Source organism: Mandrillus leucophaeus, unplaced genomic scaffold (assembly GCF_000951045.1).
Source record: "Mandrillus leucophaeus isolate KB7577 unplaced genomic scaffold, Mleu.le_1.0 Scaffold798, whole genome shotgun sequence".
Classification (NCBI taxonomy): domain Eukaryota; kingdom Metazoa; phylum Chordata; class Mammalia; order Primates; family Cercopithecidae; genus Mandrillus; species Mandrillus leucophaeus.
In genome coordinates this window covers 1,248,089-1,259,926 of record NW_012108674.1, presented here as the reverse complement: position 1 = coordinate 1,259,926, position 11,838 = coordinate 1,248,089, and the positions used below count along the sequence as shown (strand labels likewise).

At 38.8% G+C, this 11,838-nt stretch overlaps 1 protein-coding gene across 2 annotated transcripts in view; it reads right to left on the bottom strand.

Annotated features, from left to right (window-relative positions):
• The window catches only part of SLC12A1 (solute carrier family 12 (sodium/potassium/chloride transporter), member 1), a 118,713-nt gene that overhangs the window by 11,855 nt on the left and 95,020 nt on the right, over positions 1-11,838 (bottom strand). For both annotated transcript variants that reach the window (XM_011967289.1, XM_011967290.1), the window contains exons 21-24: positions 9,044-9,187; positions 6,126-6,257; positions 5,781-5,892; positions 1,861-1,947 (exon numbers count right to left, since the gene is read on the bottom strand). In XM_011967289.1, the coding sequence (XP_011822679.1) occupies positions 1,861-1,947; positions 5,781-5,892; positions 6,126-6,257; positions 9,044-9,187 (475 nt within the window). The remainder of the gene's footprint in view (positions 1-1,860; positions 1,948-5,780; positions 5,893-6,125; positions 6,258-9,043; positions 9,188-11,838) is intronic.

Genomic DNA, 11,838 nt, shown 5'->3' with positions numbered 1-11,838 from the left:
AAAAAAAAAAAAATACAAAAATTAACTGGGCATGGTGGTGCGTGCCTGTAATCCCGGCTATTCAGCAGCTGAGTGAGGCAGGAGAATCCCTCGAACCAGGGCGTCGGAGGTTGCAGTGAGCCAAGATGCCACCATTGCACTCCAGCCTGGCAACAGAGCGAGACTCCATTTAAAAAAAAAAACAAAAAAAGAAGTACAAAAGGAAGAAGAAATGATGGTCAACAGAAAAGGGAAGAGATCTGACAGAACCGTGATAATCTAAGCCATTCTGGGACCTTCACATCCCTCTGTATGATTCCTCTTGGAGGCCCCACTCCACACGAAATCAAAAATGTATTAAATTGCATCTGAGTGCAACAGAAAATATGATTTTAGACTATAAATAATTGAAAACATTTTGTAATTGTTAAATGATAACTCTAAATATTTAATTTAATTTATAATTGGCCATGGTTTCTAAACAATCTTCTTGCACCCTTGCAAACTACTGTGAAGATCTAGCCTACAAGTGTTTTCAAATATCAGTGTTGCCAGGTGTGATGGCTCATGCCTATAATCCCAGCACTTTGGGAGGCTAAGGCGGGCAGATCACTCAAGTTCAGGGGCTTGAGACCAGCCTGGGCAACATGGCGAAAGCCCGTCTCTACCAAAAAATTAACCAGGTGTGGTGTCACGTGCTTGTGGTCCCAGCTACCTAGGAGGCCAAGGTGGGAGAATGACCTGAGTCCAGGAGGCAGAGGTTGTTGTGAGCTGAGATTGCACTGCTACACTCCATCCTGGGTGACAGAGTGAGACCCTGTCTCAAAAAAAAACCCCCAAAAATATCATTGTTATAAGCTGAATGCTTGTGTCCCCCCACCCAAATTCATGTGTTGAAGGCCTAACTTCCATGTGATAGTATTTGGAGGTGAAGCCTTTGGCTGGTAATTAGGTTGAGATGAGTTCATGAGGGTAGGTTCCCTATTATAGGATTAGTGCTCTTATAGGAAGGGAAAGAGAGAATTCTTTCCACCATGTGAGGACATAGCAAGGAGGCGGCCATCTGCACACCACCAAGAGGGCCCTCAAAGGAAATTGAGTAAGTTAGCGCCTTGAACTTGGACTTCCCAGAACTTCGCCAGAACTGTGAGAAATAAATGTCTGTTGTTTAATCCACCCAGTCCATGGCATTTTGGTATAGCAGCCCGAGCTGACAAAGACACTCATGGAGTTGAATAGTTGAAAAATATAACAATTAATGAGGATTAAAATAATGTCACATTTTGAAGATATTTAAATGATTACTTTGATTTTGTCATTTTCTTTTTTTATTTTGAAGCCAATACATTTCTTTTCCAGGCTTCAGATAGTTTTAGACATCCCCGCAAAATTCACAGGCCTTACCTGTGGGGCCTTTAGTGCCTAAAAGCTAAAATGACCCTGGGGAGTTGGTATTGTCCACGTGCCGAGAAGACACGAGCTGTTTCCACATCTTCTCCATCAGAGCTCCCCATCCAGGCTGCTCCATGAGTAACTTTGAATAACAAAACTTGCCCTGATGGCTCTGGTCAGAATAGGATGACCTTGCGCTTCCTGCTACTCTTGCCACCATAGGAACCAAGAACAGGAAGGGCAATTCTAACATATGAACTAATCTGTTTCAACAATTCTCCCTCTCAGGCTTGTCTTCACTGTAAAAGCCTTTCTTCCCTTTAGAATGTACTTGGTAGTTCTGTCATGATTATCTGAAGGCCCTTCTTATTAGATCCCATCAAGAAGTCACTGCAGTAAATACATAACATTTTTACTGTTTGATAATCAACACAAAAGAGAATGAGAGAGTCCATGGGTAATCAATGGATCTTGTTAAATATTTCATACCTCTCTTTGTTTGGCTTAATGTTGATGTCACCAATGATGTGGATGTCTGCAAATTTTATCCTAAATTTGCTCAGAAGGGAAGCCATTCTGAAAATATGAAAGGAAAATACTTCATCATTGCATATTTAACTATTTTCAATCAAAGAGTTTTGTGTTTGAGTTAAGATATCAAAAGCAATCATGTCTTATTTCAGCTTAGCTTTCAGACAGAGGCTTTTTGGTTGGTGTTTGATTTTCATTACAGTACCTGATGAACACATTAAGTGTGGACCAAGCTATTTCACTGAAGGCATAAAGAAATCCCTGTAGGTGCAGACACTGGCAACAGCCAATCCAACCCTGCATTTATGTCACAGGGAACAGAATGCAAATCTGTCCACATTTCTTGTTATTTGAAAGACAGCAAGTCTTAATACTTATGGACTATAATATTGGTGTAATTTTTATAGTTACTGACAAACTACTGACAGTTATCATACAATATATCATAATATGATAAATTATATGATTAATTATACATAAACATATATTATATATACATTATACAATATATAAACATATTATAACATTATAAACCATCGTGTATATTATAAAACCTCATATATATAAGCCTTATATGTATATGGCTTATATATATATATATGAGGTTTTTTCTTGGCAACTGATAATTTTGATATAATTTCAAAGTTACAGAAAAGTGTTTAAGATAATACAAAGAACTCCCAGATTCACCAGTTGTTTATATTTTGTCCCATTTGATTTACCATTTTGCTTCTCTCTCTTTATATTTATCTATCTATTTACTTCTATCTCTATCTATCTACCTATCTACTCTAATCTTTTAAAGTCAGTTGCAGATATTAGGCACCTTTACCCCTAAATTTTTCAGTGAGCAGTTCCTAAGAACAAGGACAATCTCTTATATAAAGAGAGCACAATTTTTGAAATTGGAAAATTTAACATTGATGCCATACTACCATTTAAGCCACAAAACATTTTCAAATTATACTAATTGTCCCAATAAAATATTGGCAGCTTTAATATAAAATATTATAGACATTATGTTAGTTTCCATGTTAATATGATCCTCCTGAAGTACAATTGAATATATATATTAGTATATACATATCATATTGATTTGATTGAAAAGATATATATGCATATACGTATAATATATATGCAGTCATACACCACATAATAACATTCTGGTCAATGACAGACTGCATGTACGATCGTGGTCCCATAAGATTATAATGAAGCTGAAAAATTCCTATCACCTAGTGATGTCTTAATTGTTGTAATAATGGCATAGCACAGCCATTATTCACAGCATTATTCACACGTTTGTGGTGATGCTGGTGTAAACAAACCTACTGCACTGCCAGTCATATAAAAATACAGCACATACAATTGCGTACAGTACATAATACCTGATATGTACTTGATATGCACTTGATAACAATAATAAATGACTGTTACTGGTTATGTGTTTACATACTATACTTTTTATTATTATTTTAGAGTGTACTTCTTCTACTTATTAAAAAAAGTGAACTGTGAAACAGCTTCAGGCAGGTCATTTAGGAGATATTCCAGAGGAAAGCATTGTTATCATAGGAGATGACAGCTCCATGCCTGTTATTGCCCTGGAACACCTTCCAGTGGGATACAAGATGTGGAGGTGGTAGACAGTGATATTGATGATCCTGACCCTGGATAGACCTACCCTAATGTGTGTGTGTGTGTTTCAGTTTTTAACAAAAATATTTAAAAAGAAAAAATAGAAAAAAGCAGGCCGGGCGCGGTGGCTCACGCCTGTAATCCCAGCACTTTGGGAGGCCGAGACGGGCGGGAGATCAAGACCATCCTGGCTAACACGGTGAAACCCTGTCTCTACTAAAAATACAAAAAATTAGCCGGTCGAGGTGGCGGGCGCCTGTAGTCCCAGCTACTCGGGAGGCTGAGGCAGGAGAATGGCGTAAACCCGGGAGGCAGAGCTTGTAGTGAGCTAAGATCCGGCCACTGCACTAATACCAGACAAAATAGACTTTAAAACAAAGCACATTCCTGGCCGGGCGCGGTGGCTCAAGCCTGTAATCCCAGCACTTTTGGGAGGCCGAGACGGGCGGTTCACGAGGTCAGGAGATCGAGACCATCCTGGCTAACACGGTGAAACCCCGTCTCTACTAAAAAATACAAAAAAACTAGCAGGGCGAGGTGGCGGGCGCCTGTAGTCCCAGCTACCCGGGAGGCTGAGGCAGGAGAATGGCGTAAACCCGGGAGGCAGAGCTTGTAGTGAGCTAAGATCCGGCCACTGCACTCCAGCCTGGGTAACAGAGCAAGACTCCGTCTCAAAAAAATAAATAAATAAATGAATAAAATAAAAAAGAAAAAAGCTTATAGAATAAGGATATAAGAAAACACTTTTGCACAGCTGTACAATATGTTTTAAGCTCGGTGTTATTACAAAAGGGTCAAAAGCTTACAAATTATACAGTAAAAAAGTTACAGTAAGATAAGGTTAATTTATTATTAAAGAAAAATATTTTTTATTCTCAGGTCCAGCTTTGAAGAAAAATATTTTTGTATAAATTTTGTGTAGCCCAAGTATGAAGTGTTGATAAAATCTACAGTCGCGTAGTCATGTCCTGGGGCCTCACATTCCCTCACTGATGCACCCAGAGCAACTGCCAGTCCTGCAAGTTCCATTCATGGTAAGTGCCCAATACAAGTGGACCATTTTTTATCTTTTATGCTGTATTTTTACTATACCGTTTCTATGTTTTGATATACAAATATTTACCACTGTGTTACAGTTGTCTACAGTATTCAGTTCAGATTTGTAGCCTAGAGCAACAGGGTATACTATGTAACCTAGGTGTGTAGTAGGTTATACCATCTAGGTTTGTGTAAGTACACTCTGATGTTTGCACAATATGAAATTGCCTGACACATTTCTCAGAATGTAACAATGTAGCAATTTATAACTATATGTGTGTCTGTGTGTGTGTATGGGTATATATATATGTATACCACATTCACAGCACAATACATCCTAAGAGGGAAGAGAAAATATTTAAAATTACTGAATAAAGCCTGTCATTATTTTGTGACTTCTGGAAGTGCTGGTTCCAGGAAGGACTCGGAGCTTAGTCCCTCAGTGCCATGAGGGACTAAGTGCTGAAGGTGGTTTTCTGAATTTCCACCAGAGACCTCAGAATGTGTCATGTTCTCAGCATGCTTATTCTTCTCACATCTGGCATCAGCTCTCAATGGCTACATTAATGAGAAAGATACAGACTTACACTGTGGGATTTTTTTTTTTTTTTTTTAATTTAAATTAGAAGAGTTCTCTACAGTCATCCCTTTAAACTCTTTCAAACTACAAAGGAGAAACTGGGGACCCAGATGTATTTGGCAACTGTTGCAAAGTCCTACAGCTCCTTGATGGCAGAGCTGGGGCTAGAACCCAGGTGCAGTCTCTCCATTTAGTTCTCTTTTACATATGCTGTGCTAAGAGTGACTGCCATGAATTAGGAGGTTTGAATTCCCACAGAAAAAGCAACTGGACCCGAATTTCCTTCAGGCTCTTCTTTTCTTGGATGCCTTTACTGGTCAGAACAAAATAAGCATTATATGAGATAATGAAGCTCCTACTCAGGACTTGCGATGAGGCTTCTGTGGCACCTTCCTTTTGGAAAGCATTTGTGACAGAAGATAAGAGGTCTTGCTTGAAGACAGTGATCAGGAAAAATATGAAAATAATTTACTGACCAGAAAACCAAGTAAACACGAGGCCTATCCTAGTGGCTTTGTCTTTAAGTCTACTGTGTCTCAGAGACACTTAAAGTTATTAAAATGAAAGCATTAAAGCAACAAACCTCTGAAATGACCTAACATGTGGGTGGTAAACTACTTACGCAATTTTTTCTTCTTCAATGCGGTTGATCTTTCCTCCGACATAGATCCTTAATTTACAGTCTTTCCATTTTTTTCTGAGAGTCAAGATATAGGGGATAAGAAGTGTTAACCCTGGAATAAAGAGTGAATTATGACACGATGAGTATATCTAAATGGGAGGAAATGAATAGCTTTATATCTTTATTCATTCCCACACTGATAGCTCTTAATTAAGTTACAATCTTTGGAGAACACAGAAACATTATTCTTTAACCAGCATTGTTCCCATATACCTTCTCATGCAGTTTGTTAAGTTGATCAAGATAGAAATTCTTGTCCCTAGTGTATTTTCTGAAAGTTTTTACCTCCGTCATCAAACAACCACCAAACATCAATTGTGCCTTTTTCTTGTTTCTTTTTAAATTGAGTGCTGGCTTCCACCAGTTTCTGGTTGAACTCTCCCACGTGCATCGACTGGATTGTGTTAATGCTGCCATCTGAAATGAAGGAGGAATTGATGCATCTGTTTGCTTCTGAGGGCAGAAGCAAAATAACTTTCCAATCAATCTACTGATGAAAATAGAGAAAAGGTCACAGATTCGTGTTTATTATACCTAAAATAAATAGCGACTCTATTCTTCAAAAGGCAGAGATAAAAGTCCAATCCCAGAATAATTTAGACCACCTTCAATAGTTAAATAAAATATTGACAGTCAATAGTTAAGTAAAACAGCTTTATGATTATAGTTTTTATTAAAAAACAATGGATTTTTTCAGACCTTTAGCAATCTGTCTCAGAGTGGAGTTATTATTGAGGCATGCAGCAATGCTACTAGCCAGAAATCCCCATTTCCCCAAATCTCAGATATAAATCAACTTAATAGTATTAATATTTTTATATTTACTTCACATGTGGTAAGTGGTTTTCTGGAAATAAGCTATAGAATCAGAAATATCCTTTCATTAAGGAATTGATGTGTGAAGCACTATTTTGGTTTAAGTTCCATTCAGGTCTGGTTTCTAAAATTTGCCAGGGACCATGTGCATCTTGAACTCTGTGACTATTTGGTCCCTTAGTCAGCCTGGCTTACTCCTCTGCTTTCTTTTCAAGGAATCTTGTGAAGCTAAAGTAAACCCATTTGAGCTATTTGAATCTTTGTGAATTAGATGAAAAAAAAAAAAGCTAGAAAATATGGAAATAAAAACATCTTTACTCGAGTTATAATTCAGGGTGCATATAAAACAGTTAAAATTTTTTAAAATGCAATTTCTACCCTGACATGGATACAATGAAAGTGTACCAGGGAACTCGGCCAGTGTTGGAGCCGGACCTGTTCCTGTTTGCCAAGAGGGGTTTCTTTGCCACAGTGTACATAGTATTTCTCATATCTGTGTCTTTGAAAGTCATGACTTTATTGCTGTCTTTCAAAGAGGTGGTGTCAGCCTGGTGCTTAGAGGAGGGCTGACAGCCTCTTCAGAGCTTCCTCTCTGATCTAAGAGGTTCTGAAGATGCTTTGTTTTATCTTTTGCTGTTTCTGTGTTTAGGGTCTGTCAGTTCTGAAGCAATGATCTGATATTGTTTTTACATCCCTGGGACTGCTGAGGGAGAAAAATTTATTTACAAAATGGACCAAGCTCTGCCCTCACCTACAGACAAGTCAAAGTATCCAGAGGCCTCCTGTTCATACTCAGGTGCCTGGGGGCAGGATTGGTTCTGGTCTAGAACTCAAGAGTTGACAATAACGGAAGCCTAGAGTAGTGAATGAGCCCACTTTAGAGCTATGTTTAAACTTCTAGGTATTAAAACAGTATATAACATTATTACTTTTCTTTTCTGAACAATTTGACATGTTGACTTTTGGAAGAGTATATTTTTGCCAAAACAAGTATTGTGATGCAAAAATAAGCTTCCAGAATAAATAACAAGTCCTGCTGTCATAATGAGGACATTAATGCTTCCCTCTCTCTAGTTAGACCACACTGTTGGGCTATGACTTTTGAATTTTCCATTATTTTCCAGACTGTACCACTTAATAGAGCAGATTTAATGGATTGTTAACTTTTTTTTACAGTTAAACCAAATAGTTAGAAAGAAAAGAAGAAGTAGTTAGCATCCAGAACAGTCTTATTTAAATATTTTCACCCTGATGTAGCTTCAGCTTGAATTCAAACACATCATCTACGTCATTTTAAGGTGAACTGTAAGGAGTAGGCCACGGCCCATGGGGTTATCCCAGGAACTCGACAGTACCCAGAGTATCTGAAGTGGGGCAATATCTGGATTTCCCATCATTCTCTGTAGATGTATAAAACTATTATATTATAGGTGAAATTTCATCTTTGGGCTATAGTAGGAAAGCAAACAGATAAACCATTTGTGGGGTGGGAGATGGCCTTGTCGAAGAGCCTCTTTGAAGGGTTGGCCCTGGTCAACCTAGACCAGAAGCCTGCTAAGTCTCCACTTGGATCCTGCTGTTTGACTTGGAGACCCTCCCAGAGAAACCATCTTTTCCTGGCCTCACACCAGAGTGTGACTTCAGTAACTACAGGACGTTTATGCATAAATAAATGCCTGCTAACATTCTGATTTTGGACCAGCAGAGGTCACTGTGGACCTCATTAAACTCAAACCCGTAATGTTTCGGAAAGTAATTTTCAAAAATCCAAACGTTTGAATCGTCTGTTTATAAAACGTGTAACGAGCTCTCCCAACCTCTGATCCTCTGTCCCAGGACTGCATACCATAAGTTCACATATAAATGTACGATTTAGATGAAATCTACAGGTAGTGAGTATCAATAAAGTTCTAAGTCCTGCATTCTGGTTTGTGATAAAGATGCTTTTTTTGAAATCAGCGTTCCAGCTGGATACCGTATTTGCATGTACTAGTCATATTTCAGTTCCCTGAAATGTCTGAAAGGTAAGGGTATGTGTGGATAAGACGGTTTGGGTACTGACTCTTAAATTTCTATCCCCTTTCCATCTTAACTGAGAAACTTCTGTTTCATGGCATGCAATCTGCTTAAGCACTATTTGACTTCCAAACCAAATATTACATTTAAAAAATAATTTTTGGCAGTAAGATGGTACAAAGTACTTAATGAGGTTGATAAATGACAATAGCTGCTACCGTTTATCCATACTACCTTCTGGAGAGAAACCTTTCAGTTCCTACCTACACTCAATGCCCCCAACATCTTAGATGCTGACTTCGGACTCTTTCTAGATGCTCAAATAGTGACTTATCTTATAAACTGTCTTGCAAATTTTAAAAAGTACTTACCTTTTTTAGGCGTTGTCTTGGTAATATTCAACTTGCCAGCTTTTTTAAACAAGCCTCGGATGCCTCCACTTTCCTCTTCACACTCATTGTCTTTGATAGTCGCCTCCAATGCTAGTCTCTCCTGTTCTAATCTCTCTAATTCCTCTGATGAAAGAAGACAAATCACCCACTTAACTCAGAGCTACAAAGTTTCTAGAAACAATCTTATAAACTTTTAATATTTAAAATGGTATGTATGTGATAAGATAATTGTTTATACATAGTATATTTTTTCTAAATGATTTTTATATATTATCTTTTAATAGAAGTAATATATTTTGGTTGGGTGAGGTAGCTCGTGCTTGTAATCTCAGCACTTTGGGAAGCCAAGACGGGTGTATCGCTTGAGCCCAGGAGTTCGAAACCAGCCTGGACAACATGGTGGAAATCTATCCCTATGAACGATACAAAAATTAGCCGGATGTGGTGTGTAGTGCCAGCTACTTGGGAGGCCGAGGTGAGAGGATCACCTGAGCCTGGGGGGTAGAGGCTGCAGTGAGCCAAGATCATGCCACTGCACTGCAGCCTGGGCAATAGAGTGAGATCCTGTCTCCAAAAGAAAAAATAAAAAGTAATATATCTTAGTAAATTGTATTCAGAAAGTTGTCACAACTAGCTTAAAAAAATAGCTCTATGTGTTAGGTTATGATACATAAAGTTACTACTTTTTTTTTGTGAGGGCAAGAGAAGCTATTTAATGCCATTCTTATTCACTACCATGCAAAAACAAACAAACAGAAAATCTTTCACACTGTAAGCCACTGATTTACTGACCTAAGCTAGTGGGTCAGATGTTTACAACTGGAAGTGACAAAATTACAGAAGTACACTGGGTATATATCAGCCACACAACAATGCTTCATGAATTGAAACATAAAACTAGACAGCAAGAATTAAGAGAAGATAACAAAATCTTACAATAAACTCTATAGGCGTTGGATACAAATTACAATGGAAAGCATTCACCACCATTCCTTTCAATAAGCAAAATACTTTGTGGAGTGGGTGACCAAAGTCAAAGAAATAAAAGCTGAGGTTTCTGGGTGCCTGTCAGAGTTCACATTGCTAAAAGGGGTCTTATGACACGTTTTAGTCTGGAACAGGAGTCAAGCAGCGCAAAATTTCCTGCCCAAGGTTTAGACACACTATCCAAGCTTTCATGTTGTATCTGGCTGCCTTTTATCTTTTTTGGATTCTGATTGTGACGAAAATTTCCTAGCTGCTATGTAATGTGCTGGATCTTTCTTTGACCTCACCCCACACTGGATCCGGGTAAGTAAGACTTTCAAAGCAGTCACATGACAGTGCTACACTTAGGAGGCTTCTTGCTTCTTGCTTACACTGGGTGAGGTGGCCCTCTTGTCAGATAACCTCATCTTACTGCCTGCTGAGAACAGAGCCTTAGAAAATGAGCAATGTTCAGAGGAAGAGGATAGAAAACCTAGATTCAGTGTTACAAAACACTGGGAGAGCTTCTGTAAATGTCAACTTTCGGAGCCCATTGCCTTATCTATCTGTTAAGCGAAGCTATACAAACTCTAGATTTATCAATTATGTACTAACTAAATCTGTCAGGACAGTCACATCCCTAGACGATGCTGCTATTCAGCTACACAGAATTGTCTGGCCCCTTTCCAGGTCTTAGCAATTAATCTTTTGCTAGTGGCATGAGATTTAAGATCAAATCACCCATGTGATTTCCCCGAAGCTTCAAAGGTTCTCAAGATCAGCAGCTATAGAAAATCTGAGAAATTAGGCTGATGGTATTAAAACTGAGACAGAAGTTGCTTACCCCTGACTTTTGAAAGGTGAAGACAAGCTGCATTGCAATGGGGGGTCATGACCGATTACAGTTCTGCTGCTGGCTTTAATGTGACATTAGCCAAGTAATTTACTTTTTCTATGCCTTGGATTTCCCGTCTGTGAAATGGAAAACTGTAACCCTTTCCTTTTCCCACTCCCCAAGCTTTGCAAAAAGAATAAACAAAGTGTCCACACAGGGTTTTGGAGGTCCTTAAAGAATAGAGCAAGAACTGCATTCTGTAGGCAGTATATTTATGCAACTTTTGGAAATGGGCCTAGTCATGCAAAACAAATTGAGTATTTTGAGATGCCTGGGAGTTATTTTAGCAGTTACTATTTATTGCACACTCTTTGGGTGCCAGGGACTGTGTTGCATTTTATTCCTTTCCAAACAACTCTGAGATAGTTACTACTATTATCATCTTCATTTTGTAGATGAAGAAACTAGTAGGTTAAGTGACTTGCCTGATATCACCCAGCAAGTTACAGGGTTCATATGCAAAGAGATCTGCTTATGCTTCCCACCATGAAGACCCTCTTCCTGTGGCTTATTATTATTATTTCAGAGTTGTTTTATTACCTTCCTACGCTTTGTCATCAGATGAACCTAAACACTCTCAGGCACATGGTGTAATGCTAAGTTAATCCCCCCAAATGATGGCCCATCCAACATGTAATTTTAAAATGAGGACCCTAAAGATATAGGTCTATATGGAAGGCTGCACTAGAGCAGCAGCACTGGTACCCAGACTTTGTGGTCACTGTCCTGGATGACGGCACCCTAGCTGTTATTTTGCCTTCTGGGGTGTTGCAGGGGGCCACTTATGGGGTAACCTGCTCTTTGCAATCCTCTGATGTGGCAACTGTAAGGGCTGCCCTGGGAGGGGACTCTTCTTTTTTCTTTTTTTGGGCAGGCTCCAGTGGGCCCTATGATTAGCCACTGGTTGCCATGC